The sequence below is a fragment of the Antechinus flavipes genome, chromosome X (genome assembly GCF_016432865.1).
Source record: "Antechinus flavipes isolate AdamAnt ecotype Samford, QLD, Australia chromosome X, AdamAnt_v2, whole genome shotgun sequence".
NCBI lineage: Eukaryota > Metazoa > Chordata > Mammalia > Dasyuromorphia > Dasyuridae > Antechinus > Antechinus flavipes.
In genome coordinates, this window is record NC_067404.1 from 43,333,732 (window position 1) to 43,347,061 (window position 13,330).

At 41.4% G+C, this 13,330-nt stretch overlaps 1 protein-coding gene across 2 annotated transcripts in view; it reads left to right on the top strand.

The window, feature by feature from the left end:
* The window catches only part of HS6ST2 (heparan sulfate 6-O-sulfotransferase 2), a 278,257-nt gene that overhangs the window by 39,486 nt on the left and 225,441 nt on the right, over nt 1–13,330 (top strand). Inside the window, exon 2 of one of the 2 annotated variants that reach the window (XM_051968698.1) lies at nt 5,216–5,296. The exons of the other annotated variant lie outside the window; for it this stretch is intronic. Coding sequence (XP_051824658.1) covers nt 5,216–5,296 — 81 coding nt within the window. The remainder of the gene's footprint in view (nt 1–5,215; nt 5,297–13,330) is intronic. 2 annotated transcript variants of the gene reach the window in all.

Consider the following 13,330-nt stretch of genomic DNA (forward strand, 5'->3'; position numbering starts at 1 on the left):
TCATCTCATTGTTGAAGAGAGCCACGTCCATCAGAATTGATCATCTCATAATCTTGTGTTAAAATAAGAGGGTAGAAGTATAGAATGTTAGTGCTAGAAAGGGCCTTGCAGATCCTCTACTCTGAAGATGCTCTTTCCCCTTCCATCATTTTACAAAGGAGGGAACTGAACCTCAGAAAATTGAAGTGACTTGCCTAGAGTTAGTTTCCCCCCCACTATAGCCCGCTGTCAGGTGTCTCTAAGCTGGCCAAGAATACAGAACTGGACCATCTGGGCAGAAGTAGAAGGGTCATTAGGTTAGCAAGGGAGCTTGTCTTCCTGTAGATCTTTTGGGCCTATTGGACTTGACACTTGCTTTCCCACAGCTCAGTGTCCTCCTCTGTAAAAATTACCAGTTGGACTAAGGGGACTGAATGTGGATCACACATAGTATTTTCACTTTTTTTTTGTTGTTTGCTGGTTTTTTTCTTTCTCATTTTTTACCCTTTTGATCTGATTTTTCTTGTACATCATGATAAATATGGAAATAAGTTTAGAAGAATTGCACATGTTTAACCTAAAAAAAAGAAGTTGTAGAGTCAGATCACAGATTCAGATTTACAACCATAAAAGATTTTAGAAGGTGAAAAAAAATTATCAGTTGGACTAGAAGGCCTCTTATGGTCCCTTCCAGCCTTATATCCATCATGCATATGTGTAATCTTGGGCAAGTCGGTTTCCCCCTATGGAAAATGATATGTTCTATTACATATCCTCTAATGGCCCTTCCAACTCTAGGTCTGTGATCTTATGAATAGTGGGTGATGGTAAAAAAAAATCTCATTTCTGCATTATCTTAAGATTTATAGAGAACGTTCCCTTTTTGTTAGCTAGTAGAAATATTATTTTTCCCATTTTGCAGAGGAGGAAACTGATACAAAGAAGTGAAGTGACATGCCCAGTTACACACAGACACAGACACACAGACGTCATCATAGTGAGGTTCATTGAAAACCAGTTGTTTTCATGCCAGTAGTTTTATGTCTGGGTTTATTGCCCAATTTTCTCTTCAAAAAATCTTATTTGCAGAGATTCCATTAGAGAGCTTTGCTTTTCCTAAGTGTTAAATGCTTGTTCATCTTGGAGATGGCAAAGACATATTTTAAAATGCTAATCATTTTGAGAGAAAAAGAAAGGCTAAGGACGGCCCAATTGAGAACTGTTTGGTCAATTCCCCGAAATGAGTCAGTATTGCCTCTGTTTCTTGGCATGGGTCCACAGCTCAGCCTGCCCCTTTGATGCCCATTGCATCCTAATGGGCCAAGACGGTGAATTTCCTTCTCCTGTTGGCTCCGGGCCTCTCAGGTCAATGCCGGTCTGGGCACGATGACTTCGCTGGGCCCGGAAAGTTAGCGAGGGCTAGCCCCGCTGTCTCCATGACCCAGACGAAGAGAACGTTTGGCTTTTTCGATCTGGCGAGCAACCACACCAAATGGTAGTCATTTCATTTCATATCAGACCACAAAATAAACTTTCTTGCTGGAGATCACCCCAGGGTCTGTCTAATATTTGTGGGTTCAGCCATGTGAACACCAGCAGGCTGGAAGGCAAGCGAATAGATGCTAGATGGTGTACTCGGCAAAACTGAAAACTAGGGCCCAATTGATGGTAAAGGACGAATTTTTCATAGGCTTCACTCAGTCAAGTTTTTAGGAAGCACCTACTATGTGACAGGCACTATATTCAGTGCTAGGGATAGAAAGACAAGATAGAAATAGCCTCTGTTCTCAAAGAACTTGTTAATCATTGGGGGAAAACAATATGCACCAGACAAGTAAATAAGAAATCCAGGTGGTGTAATATATTTCAGCAGAGTGGGAAGTAATTAGTTATCTGAGTGATCAAGTTCAGCCTCCTCTAGGAGGTGGCAATTGAGATGAACCTTACAAGGAGCTAAGGATGCTAAGGGGGAAGATGAGGAGGGCGAGCATGTCCGAAAGCGTGGAGATGGGAGATGGAGGGTTGTGTACGGGGAACAGGAAGCAGGCCGGTTTGATTGGATCTAAGTGTATGTGAAAAAACAGTAATGTGCAAGAAACCTAGAAATATAGGCTGGGCCCAGGTTGTAAGGGGCTTTAAATGCCAAACAGAAGAGCTTGATCTTGGAAGTAAGAAGGATCCTCTGGAGCTTTCTGACCTGGGGAGTGACATGATCAGCACTGGGCTGGAAGATGATCACTTTGGGAGTGTGGTACAGTGGAAAGAGCACTGACTTTGGGACCCCAGGTGCTCGTGCTTTCACTTTCAGATTCCCATTTATTTATTTATGTGAATGCAGTTTTTGGAGACACAGAATGGTAGTTCTCAATATTTATATGATCCTTTGGCATCAATTGACATCTGTTATCTTTGTGGATTTCCACAATAGGCCATGGACGTGAGTAGTAGAAGCATGACTTTCCCCATTTCACAGATGAGATCAAGGGGATGTGTGTGTGTGTGTGTGTGTGTGTGTGTGTGTGTGTGTGTGTGACAGACAGAGACACATAGAGACACCCACATACACAGAGAGACAGAGACAGACACATGGAGACAGAGACAGAAAAAAAACAGATATACACAGAGATAGAGAGATGGAGAGATGAAACAGCTTGATGGGAATCACACAGCTAGGCTTTCTCCTGTACCATGCAACCTATACCCTGAAATATTGTTGGTAAAATGACATCCCAACTTTTCCCATTCTCAGTGAAGAGGAAGGGCCTATGGTGGCAACTTAATAGCTTCTCTCTTCAGGAAAGCGGAGCAGAGTAATTAAAGATATCGGATTTTGTTTATTGAAATGAAAAGTCTCATTTTAGCCAAGTGAAGTCGGTGAATTGTATTTAATTCATTTGAAATGATCCTGTGCTAAAGAAAAAGCTGCAGGAAGGAGAAGGGACACCATTTCCAGTCAACCAGGACAAGAACATGAGGAAGCAGAGCTAGGGGATAGGGGGTGGAACTGACACTTGCATCTGCATTCAACAACCTTGATCAAAAGAGCAGTTTATCATGTAGAGATGGCCACAGTACTGCTCCCCACCCCAGATGTACACTTTTCTAAACTGCATTTTGGCAAATGCTTCTGTGACTACTTTAATTGCTGAGACTGGATTGATATTGCCTGACTTCTTGTATTATTAAATAGGATCCTAGACTCTGAGCTGGCAGGTACCTCAGAGACCTCTGATCCAAGATAGTGGAGGAAACTGAGGTCTGTGGAGGGGCACTGACTTTCCCAGGATCACACAGTAGATCTAGAACTATAACCAGAAGGAAGCTGGGTGGCCATTTTGTCCTCTCTTCCTCTTTATAGATGGGGAAACTGAGTCCGGGAGGGATCAAAGTGACTTGTCCAAATACCACACTTTGTGACAGAGGCAGTGTGTGGAGCCAGGGTTCTCTGACTCCAAATCCAGCACTCTGTCTATTCTATCAAAATAAATGATAATATGACTATTTTTTTTAACCTACTGGGCCTTGAGTTTGCATCAGAGTAAGAAATTTAATATTCCCAATTAATTCTATGTGGTCTCAGAAAGAGGTTCCCTCTCCGTGTTTTTCTAGTATCTAGAATGTCAGACCTGTATGGAAAAGCACATTTTTTTTGGTTTTTCCTCTTACGAATCCCAGAATCTTTTTACTTTTTAAAATTTTCTTGCTTGGTTGCTTATGTTTCGCAACATGACAAATATCTTGCAGGACTTTACATGTGTAATCTATAGCAAATTGTCTTCTCAAGAAGTGGGGAGGGGAGGGAAGGAGGAAGAGAAAAGGCTCGAAACTCAAAAAATTTTTAAAATGTTAAAATTTTTACATAGAATTTATTTTTTAATTTATTTAATATTTTATTTTCTCAGTTACATGCAGAACAATTTTAAACATTCATTTTTAAAACTTTGAGTTCCAGATTCTTTTTCTTCTTCCCTTCCCTCTATTGAGAAGCCACTTGTGAAGTTATGCAAAACATTTCATAAAAGTCATGTTGTGGGGGCAGCTAGATGGCGCAGTGCACCAACCCTGAGGTCAGGAGGAGGACCTGAGTTCAAATTTGGTCTCAGACACTTAGCATTCCCTAGCTGTGTGACCCTGGGCAAGTCACTTAATCCCAATTGCCTCAGCAAAAAAAAAAAAAAAAAAAAAAAAAAAAAAAAAAAAAAAAAAAAAAAAAGTCATGTTGTGAAAAAACATCCCCTTCCTCCCCAAAAAAGTCCTCAAGAAAAATAAAGTTAAAAAAATACTTCAATCTGTATTCAGGGACAATTAATTCTTTAGCATTTTTCGTCAGTAGTACTATTAGATCATTTTTACATGTAACTAAGAAAAAAATGAAATTAAAAAATGAATCTCAGAATGTTAGAGTTAGATGTAACCTTCCAGACCACCTAGTTTAGTCAGAGCTATAACTATGGATTTTGTGCTTGGGGTATTGAGGAGGGGGGAAGGAAGAATTGGTGAGAAGCTTATTTATGCTCTGGCCATCTAATTGAAGAACTCAGGACATCAGAGTTTGTTTTTTTTTAATGCTGCTGAAGAACTGATTACTGGTGGGTAGGGGAGGAGGGCGGGGCCCGGGGTGGGAGAAGGCTTCTGGGAGGAACATGTTCATTCTGGGATGGTTCTGTTAATATTGCCTCCTAAATCCTAGCACTCTGGGACCACACTCCCTTTGCCCCACTCTAGTGATGATTCTAAGTGTGCCCCCCCCAAACTGCCCCCTAGCTCCGAGTCATATCACTATTTATTTTTCAGAGGAGGGAACTGAGGCCAAATAGAAATCACACAGCCCTAAAGGGCAGAGCAAAACCCGGGTCACAGGATTTTAGAATGTCAGAGGTATTTTATGGATTACCTAATGGAATCTGTTCATTTCAGATTGGAAAATTAAGGCCCTGGGGGTGGGGAGGGGGAAGTGTCTTACCTAATTTCATAAGTAGAAATTATTCTATTATTATTCTAGAATTATCATTCGATCATAAGCTAGTGAGAGAAATGCTGGGGTTGGGCCAAACCCTCACCCCAGCCCAGCTCTCAGGCCTCGGTTTTGTTCTCCTTTGATCGGATGTTCAAGGCGGTTCATCCCACAAATGCGTACCGGCCTCAGATGAGCTTGCCTTACAGTGCCTACGGTCTCTGGCTTGAAGGGGTTTGCCAGGGGCCCTGTCATGAAGCCTGCCTTCTCCTTTTATTTTAGTTGTTGTAAGAGAAAGAAAGCTCACTGTGTCTGCAGAGAACCCAGAGGAGCCTATGAGAGGCGAGGAACAAAGAAGAGAAGGTAGGCTGGGAATTGCCTTCAAAGTACTTGTGAGACCCACTGTCTTGTAAAAGCTTTTACAACATTTGGGTTGGAGACTGGAACTCGGTTTCCTGCTGGAAGATGGGAAAATGTTTTCACTGTGCATTTGTGTCTCTCCGAAACAGTTTAATTTTCACTGCTCAATGTCCGTCTGTCCAAGCATGATCAAAGCTGTTGACTGTATGGGAGAAACCTGGTGAGGTTGTCACAGCATGGAATGGGGTCATGATGCATGGGGAGCTTAGAGACCTGAGGTTTCCAAACAGCCAATAGTTGCCTTTCCCATGCCTTTGAATGTCCCCCACCCCCCACTGAGCTTCCTTATCATTTGACTCCCATCCATAATGGTCTCCATCAGCCCGGTCTGTTACTTTGGGCAAACTGTTTCCCCTCTGTGGCCCTCAGTTCCCTCCTCGCAAAGATGAGGGTATTGGATTAGCCAGTCTCTAGGGTTCCTTGATGCCCTAGTGCTGATGCCATTCTGGGAGACCAGTATTTCCTGTAAGTACTTAGGAAAGGCAGGAAGTAGGGAAATGGTAAGTCACACAGCTTTTAGTTGGTGATCGGGTCTGGGTATGAGTATGAGTGTGTGTGTGTGTGTGTGTGTGTGTGTGTGTGTGAGTGTTGTGTGCATGTGTGTGCTTGTGTGTGTGGGTGGGTGGGTGTGCCAGCTGAAAGCCTGTCGAAGTTCCAGCCCCTGTTCCCTCCTGAAACAAATCTGAGCTCCTGATAGTCCTCAGCCCTTAGGACAGTATTGGGTTCTTTCCCCCCACGCCCTAGATACTCTTCTTTTTGGGACGTTACAGAACTTAAAGCAGCAGAGACCTAGGACCGGAGAGGCAAGAACAGGAATTGTTTAAATGTAAGCTCCCTTAGCAAGGAATATGGGCATCTTTAGCGAAAATAGGCTCTTTCAGCTGATTTACTTCTCTTGTTTATTCCCTCCCAGAAATCACAGGACCAGCCAAGTTTCCATAGTAACCAATTATTGTCACAAGCCTTAGAAATGACAGAAAAAGCTTCAGCGACAAGTGAATTGTTCAGAAGAAAATTAACCTGCTGTGTGACCTTGGGCAAGCCACTGCCCCTATTTGAGCCCATTTTCTTCTCTGTCAGAGACTTACACAATGCCCAAGGTCCCTTCCAGTTCTTACTTTGTAGGAAGACCTTGGTTTCGTTGAGATGGGGAAGAAGACTCATGATGAAATTCTTGATTTCCAATTTTTTTTAAGGAATAGTAGAGACGCCAATGGGAATTTCCATTGTTGGTAAAAAGAGAGTTAGGGAATAACTTAATTCTCATTTTCTATTGTTTTCCTAGTTGTGTACATAAATGATACCCTTTCCCGTTTCCTTAGCAGTTGGGATATGTGATACACTTATTCCTCAAATGTCCTATTACAGAGCAAAGAGAGTTATGGGATATTCCACTTTCATTTGCTTTTGTAAAGTCAGCTCTAAGTACCAAGATCAAACCACAAAATGGAGCAATATATATATTTAAATTTGAAAAATATTTGGCGGGAAAATGACCATCTTCAACCACAGTCAGATGGATGAGGTCACAATTTGTCCCTTGATTCATTGCCCTTTTTTTGAAACTAGCTTTAAGAGGTCATTCCCCTTCAGGAAATAGAACTGGCAAAAAGCTTTGCCTGAAATTTAGTTGTGATCTTGAAAATAAGTTTAAATCAATAGTACTTACTAAAGGCACTTTCATTGTGGCTGCTTTTGTAAGGTCTACCTCTCCTCCCCAACGCCTGTGTGTTTTGTACACTCTAAGCACTTTCATGTTCTGTTTGTCATATTTCAATTTTCTTAAGGGGCTAAATTCTCCTTAGCTATTTGTTGAACATGCTAAGAGTAAGAGCCACTGGATCATGATGTTAGCTTGAAGGATAAAATGCAGATTTCATAATCTGACATTTAAGGCCTTCTACAACCTGGCTCCCACTTACCCTTCTAGTTTTCCCAGCATCATGTCCTTCCATTTATTCTACCTTCTGACCAAGCTGGATGGCTCCTCTTAGTGTCTACTGCCTCCATGAATTCACCAGGGCTGTCATTCCCTTGTAAAATTTCTACCTGTGGAAATTGTTCTTTTTTTCCAATCCTAGCTCAAGTGTTTTCTCTTCCATTAAATCTTCCTAGCCCTCCCTCTTATCTTATAAAAGTAATCAAAAATAACTATTTGGTTGTCCAGAGCTTTAGCTCATTTTATTGTAGCTAAATAAATTCAAATCTTACTTTTAAGAATGTTTTATTGATTTTATTGATGATTAATGATTTCTTAATCACTGGTTTCTCGATGGCTACAACCCCTTGCCAATAGAATCTTTCTCTGTAATGTATAAATTTAAGCAAAAGTCACTTTTAAAAAAATGGCTATGTCGAAAAATGTTTGCTTCATTCTTCCCCTATGATTCCTCACCTCTCTCCCTAGAGGCAGAAGCCAGAATTTTGTCCTTGGTCCTCTACAGCTCAGCTTCTTAAAATGTGGTTCATGACCCTATGTGTGGTCTCTTAACTGAATGTGGGGATTGCAAAATTAGGATTTATTATCATTAATGTTTGATTTGTATACTTATTTTCCCATAAAAATTTCTCAGGCAAAAAGGGGTCACGTGTGGGAAAAGTTTAAGAAGCTACTGCCCAAATCAGAGTTAAGTCTTTCATTATTCATTTTCCTTTACCTTATTTTTGGATATAATATAAATTATCTTCCTGGTTCTGCTTGTTCTCTTTTGCATCATTTTATCAAAGCCTTCTCGAGTTTCTCTGAGGGTTTCACATTTATCATTTTGGTAACTACATAAATTCAATAATTTTCCATTACATTCATATAATAGGATACGTATAGATGTTCTTCAATAAATTAATGGGCACTGATTTTCCTTCCAGTTCTTTCTAAACCTCCTTTGACAAAGAGGATCCCAGCGTAGTGTATCTCTGGTATCGGCTCCAGATGAAGAGGTTTTGGGAGCAGGGCTCTGTTAAACCCATGATGTATTATTGGCTGTATTGGCCAGCCACATTACCGATACTCCAAACTTCTTAATCTGGGGAGCCACAAAACACAAATCCTCCAGAAACTTGCCTGCCCAAACAATCCTCATCCCTTCTAAAGATGGAAAATAGCAGTTTAAGGAACTAACTCGTTTCATGCAAAGCCTTTGGCTTTGGCCTTCAAGTGCAGACTTTGAACTAATAATAATGCAAGAGCTGCCCTGTTCTTCCCCTTCCTTCCCAGCCAGTCAATAAATTGAGCACATAAAAGTGGACACCAGTTTTGAAGCTCCTCATCTGTGGAGGGCTTAGAGGCTAAACATCTTGTTTTCTGCAACAGTTCTGCAGATTTTAAGACATTTGGCTCACTAACCCCTTCAAGCTGAAGACGGCCTAGTAAAGACAGCTCCTTTGTATAGGAAGAAAAAAGTGAATATCATGCATCTAAGGTTATACAGTTATTATGATGGGAATTTTCATCTCCTCCCTCACTTAATGTAATCCTGGAAAGTGTAGACACCTCAATTGAGTCAATCACCAGAATTTCCCTATAACCACATCATGGTATGAGGGGAAATCCTTAATTGATTTGAAAGAATCACAGGACCATAAGCCATTTGGGTAAAAATTGGAAGCCAAACAATGTGAGTTCAGCAGTGAGCCCATTCAAGTGACTGACTGGCCTAGGGGTGAAGAATTCCAGGTTTAGGCTCCTAAGAGGCAAATGCTCGGAGGAATCTCTCTCTCTCTCTCTCTCTCTCTCTCTCTCTCTCTCTCTCTCTCTCTCTCTCTCTCTCTCTCTGTGTGTGTCTTTGTCTTTGTCTCTTGCCCTCTCTCCTTCTTCTCCCTGCCCCCTCTTCCTCCTCCTCTGACCATGTCATCAGAGAGAATTGACCAGTAGCAGATCTTCAAAGCAAAAGTTTGGTCACCCAAGACAGGAGAGCCAGAGAGAGACACGCTGAGGACTGACACAGATAGATATGGACAGGTGGCCTCCTGTGAGAGGAAGTCACTTAAAGTAACGTGACTCCTTGTATCCAAAAAGTGTGATGCCCAAGAACAAAGAGAAGACTTTGAGCAAGCAGAAGTTGTGAGCTTATATTTCAAACACACATATTTGCCACGTGTGTGCTTCCCTAAATGTCAGGCCACTTATTTCCTGACTTTTTCTGCATTTATGGAAGCATGCACCCCAGCCCTGACATTAGTGCTTTGTCCCACCTGTTGTTATCACCTTAGTAAACCACTGCTAAAAGCTAATTGATTTGGGCCTGACTGATGTTAATAGAAAACACATCAATGAAAACTTTTGAGCTCTGTAGGAAGAAGCCCAGTCTCTCTGCGGTACCTAAGAACCCTGAGGGAAAAAAGTAGTAAGCATCCACCCGGGGGTCCCCAAACTGTGTGTCTGAGTTGGGGAAGTTGCTCTGGAGCAGCTGCTACACAGTGGATCTGCTGGTCACTTTGAGTTTAGAGTTGGAGAACTTTCATTGCTAACCTTTGTCTTTCACCTAAGGTCTGAAGTTGCCAGGGTTTTGTGTGAGAGAAGGGCCTTCTTATTTGTAGCCTTCTCAGTAGTGAAGTAACTTCCCCTAGATCACATAGCTAGCTAGTGGCAGAGCTGGGATTTCAACCCAAGTTCACTGAGTCAAATTAAAGCACAGGGTCAAGTCCTGGGGAGTTCAGAGGAAAGTAAATGCAATCCATAGCTTCAGAGAGATAAAATTTGAACAAAGAGACAACATGGAAATGACTACGTGACATACACATTATATAATCCATTACCGGGCATTTCTTAAGTGCCTATTTGGTGCCAGGCACGGAAAATACAAATACAACAAATGAGTGAAATGGAAGGGGAGAGGAAATGAACAAGAATTTATTTAGTAAGCACCTATACTGTGCCAGATATTGCGCTAAGCATTTTACACATATTATCCCATTGAATCCTCACAGTAACCCTGTGAGGTAGGTGCTGTTACTATTATTATTATAATACAGATTTTACAGATTTTTGACAAATGAGGAAATTGAGGCAGACAGAGGTTAAAAGTGGCTTGCCCAGGGTTGATCTTTCTGACTGTAGTACCAGTGCTCTATCCACTGTGCTTTCTAATCCCTCCCCTCAAGGAGCTTAGACTTCAAAGGAAAAAGCAGCAGTTGAAGCAGTCCTCCGAAAACTTTTCCGGTAGAAAGTATTGCCTTTATTGTTGTGTGTTTGCTATTGAAGTAGGTATCCTTCAGGAGAACAAAGAGGTCAAGATCACAAGGTGTCTACCCTCAAAGAATTAGAATTCCAGTCAGGAGACAAATGATGAATGAATTCAGAGTACGGGAAAGATTGTGGGGTGAGGCTGAGCAGCAAAGACTTCATTGGAAAAGGATGATTCCTGAGTCTTGAGCAGGGCCCCTGTCCAGAGGCATTGTGGGAAAATCTGAATTAAACTAACCCAGCTTAACCCCACCCCTCCCCAGGCATTATTGATAATAGCAGCTCATCTCATTCCTTGTAATCAGTATCTGGTTTTAATTAAAGTCTTAGTTTTTTTCCATCTCTTTAGTGTGTAGATGTGATTCTGTATTAAAGTAATGTATAAAATATAAGCAAAAAAGAAAAGAAGGAAGGTGGGAGGGAAGGAAAGAGCAAAGAAAGGAGGAAGAAAAGAAAAGAAGGGAAGAAAGAAAGAAAAAGAAAGAGAGAAAAGGAAAGGAAGGGAGAAGAAAGAGAAAAAGGAAGGAAGGAAGGAAGGAAAGAAGGAAGGAAGGAAGGAAGGAAGGAAGGAAGGAAGGAAGGAAGGAAGGAAGGAAGGAAGGAAGAAAGAAAGAAAGAAAGAAAAGAAAGAAAGAAAGAAAGAAAGAAAGAAAGAAAGAAAGAAAGAAAAAGAAAGAAAGAAAGAAAGAAAGAAAGAAAAGAAAGAAAGAAAGAAAAAGAAAGAAAGAAGAAAAGAAAGAAAGAAAGAAAGAAAGAAAAGAGGAAATGGACGAATGGAGGGAGGGAGGGAGGAAGGAAGGAAGAAAGGAAGATAGATAGATTCTTGAGTGGGAAACTGATACCACAAAAGCCATGCACTTGGTTGGAGGTATGAAAAGCCTCCTTCAGGCAAAACTAAAGTCAGGGATTATAAGCAGTAGGACAGGACCAGTGACAGATCACAGCAAAGGGAAGTGATAGAAGAAATCCACAGGCATAGTAATCTGGGGCTATTTTTTGGAGGGGAAAGTAGCTGGCCTGGACACCTTGCTAGTTCCTGATACACCAATGTATCATGGGAAAGCTTAGTAGTAGTGAAAATAATTCACATTAAAATTGCATTTTTCAGGAGAAGCTAGATGACAGTATAGTCACCAGCCCTGGAGTCAGGAGGACCTGAATTCAGCCTCAGACACTTAACGCTATGTAACTGTGTGACCCTGGGCAAGTCATTTAACCCCAATTACTTTGCCAAAAAAAAATTAAAAAATTACACTTTTCTTACAACCTTGGGAGACAGAATCAATATATGGTTTCCAGATGAGGAAATCATGTCTCTAAGAGGTGAAGTGGTCCAGGATTACAGTAAATGACTGAAGTGAGATTCAAACTCAGGTCCTCTAGCTCCTAAGTTTAACACACCATCCATTCCACTTTTTGCCATAACCTTCAGGAAAACATAAATGATGGCCCAAATGCCCCATATAAAAAGACAGGAAAACATGTGATGCATTTCTGGGATGAAAAATTGTTGACCCAAAATAGTGCCATTGCTTAAAGTGGGCCAAGAAGTAAGGAGAGGTCCTTTCCTCATCTAAAAATCCACTTATATGGAACGGGCAGAAAAATGAAGCCCCACTGAATTTAATAAAGTAGGAATATTCTTAATTCTGTTTACCTGGCAAAGTTAATGAACCTATTTTAAAATAAAATAAAAAAAATTTTCTACAAAAGCTGCTACTTTTTTTCCTTTGGCAGCTCTTCTCTGTGTTAATCAAAGAGACGCTCAGTAGCAGGTGAGGGGGTGAGAAGACAATATTAATTTCCTAGTTAAAGTTCTGAAGCCCCAAGGGAACAGTGGTGGGCTTTAAATTGAGCTCTAAGAGAGAGGATGAGGTCTTGTTTCCAGAGCTAAACCGGAGCCTGGTATGTAAAGGGAAATTTTAAAAGCTATATTACACACATTTTCTTGGCAATATTCTCCTCACATTAAACTGGGCTGCCTGCCCTTCAGCCTCTATTTATCCCTTTTGGAAAGTGGATCATAGCCTTGGATAAAGAACAGTTTTCCTTTCTTAATAGTCCTCTGAATGACATGAAGAGGCCTCTTCTCCATTTGGAGGTTTTGACCTCTCCAATTGGGTTATGATTGTATGCCATGAGCTCTTGACTCCCGTGGGTGTTGCCAGCGTGCTGAGAAGCCCCTGTAGTATTATAGGTCCTTTGCAGGTGAGATGCCTCTGTAAACATTCTCTCTTTGATAGAGATTTCCTGGAGAGCTTGTCTTAGAGCAGGGATTTTTTTTGTTGTTGTTGAGGCAATCAGGGTTAAGTGACTTGCCCAGGGTCACCCAGCTAGGAAGTGTTAAGTGTCTGAGACTAGATCTGAACTCAGGTCCTCCGTATTTCAGGGCTGGTGCTCTATCCACTGCGCCTCCTAGCTGCCCTGAGATATGTGACACCTCCCCTCTCCCACACACACACAGACACAAAGCAATCACATGACTATGGGTTGATTTCAGGGACTCCATGAACTTGACTAGGGAAAATTATTTCCTTATTTTTCCAAACCTCAAGCTGAAATTTAGCATTATCTCCAATTATTGATGAATATTATTATGAGAAAGGGTCCACCCTTTCTTATAGACTACCAGAGTAGTCCGAAATCCAAAAAAGCAGAGGGAAGCCGAGAAGAAGGCAAGGGAGAGAGGTCGTTTGCTGGTCGGAAGAGGCTGAGCGGGATAGGTGGCACACTTGGACTAGAGTGCTAATGAGAATAGAGCCATTGGTTTGATTTCCTTCTTGGAAGTTGGTTGG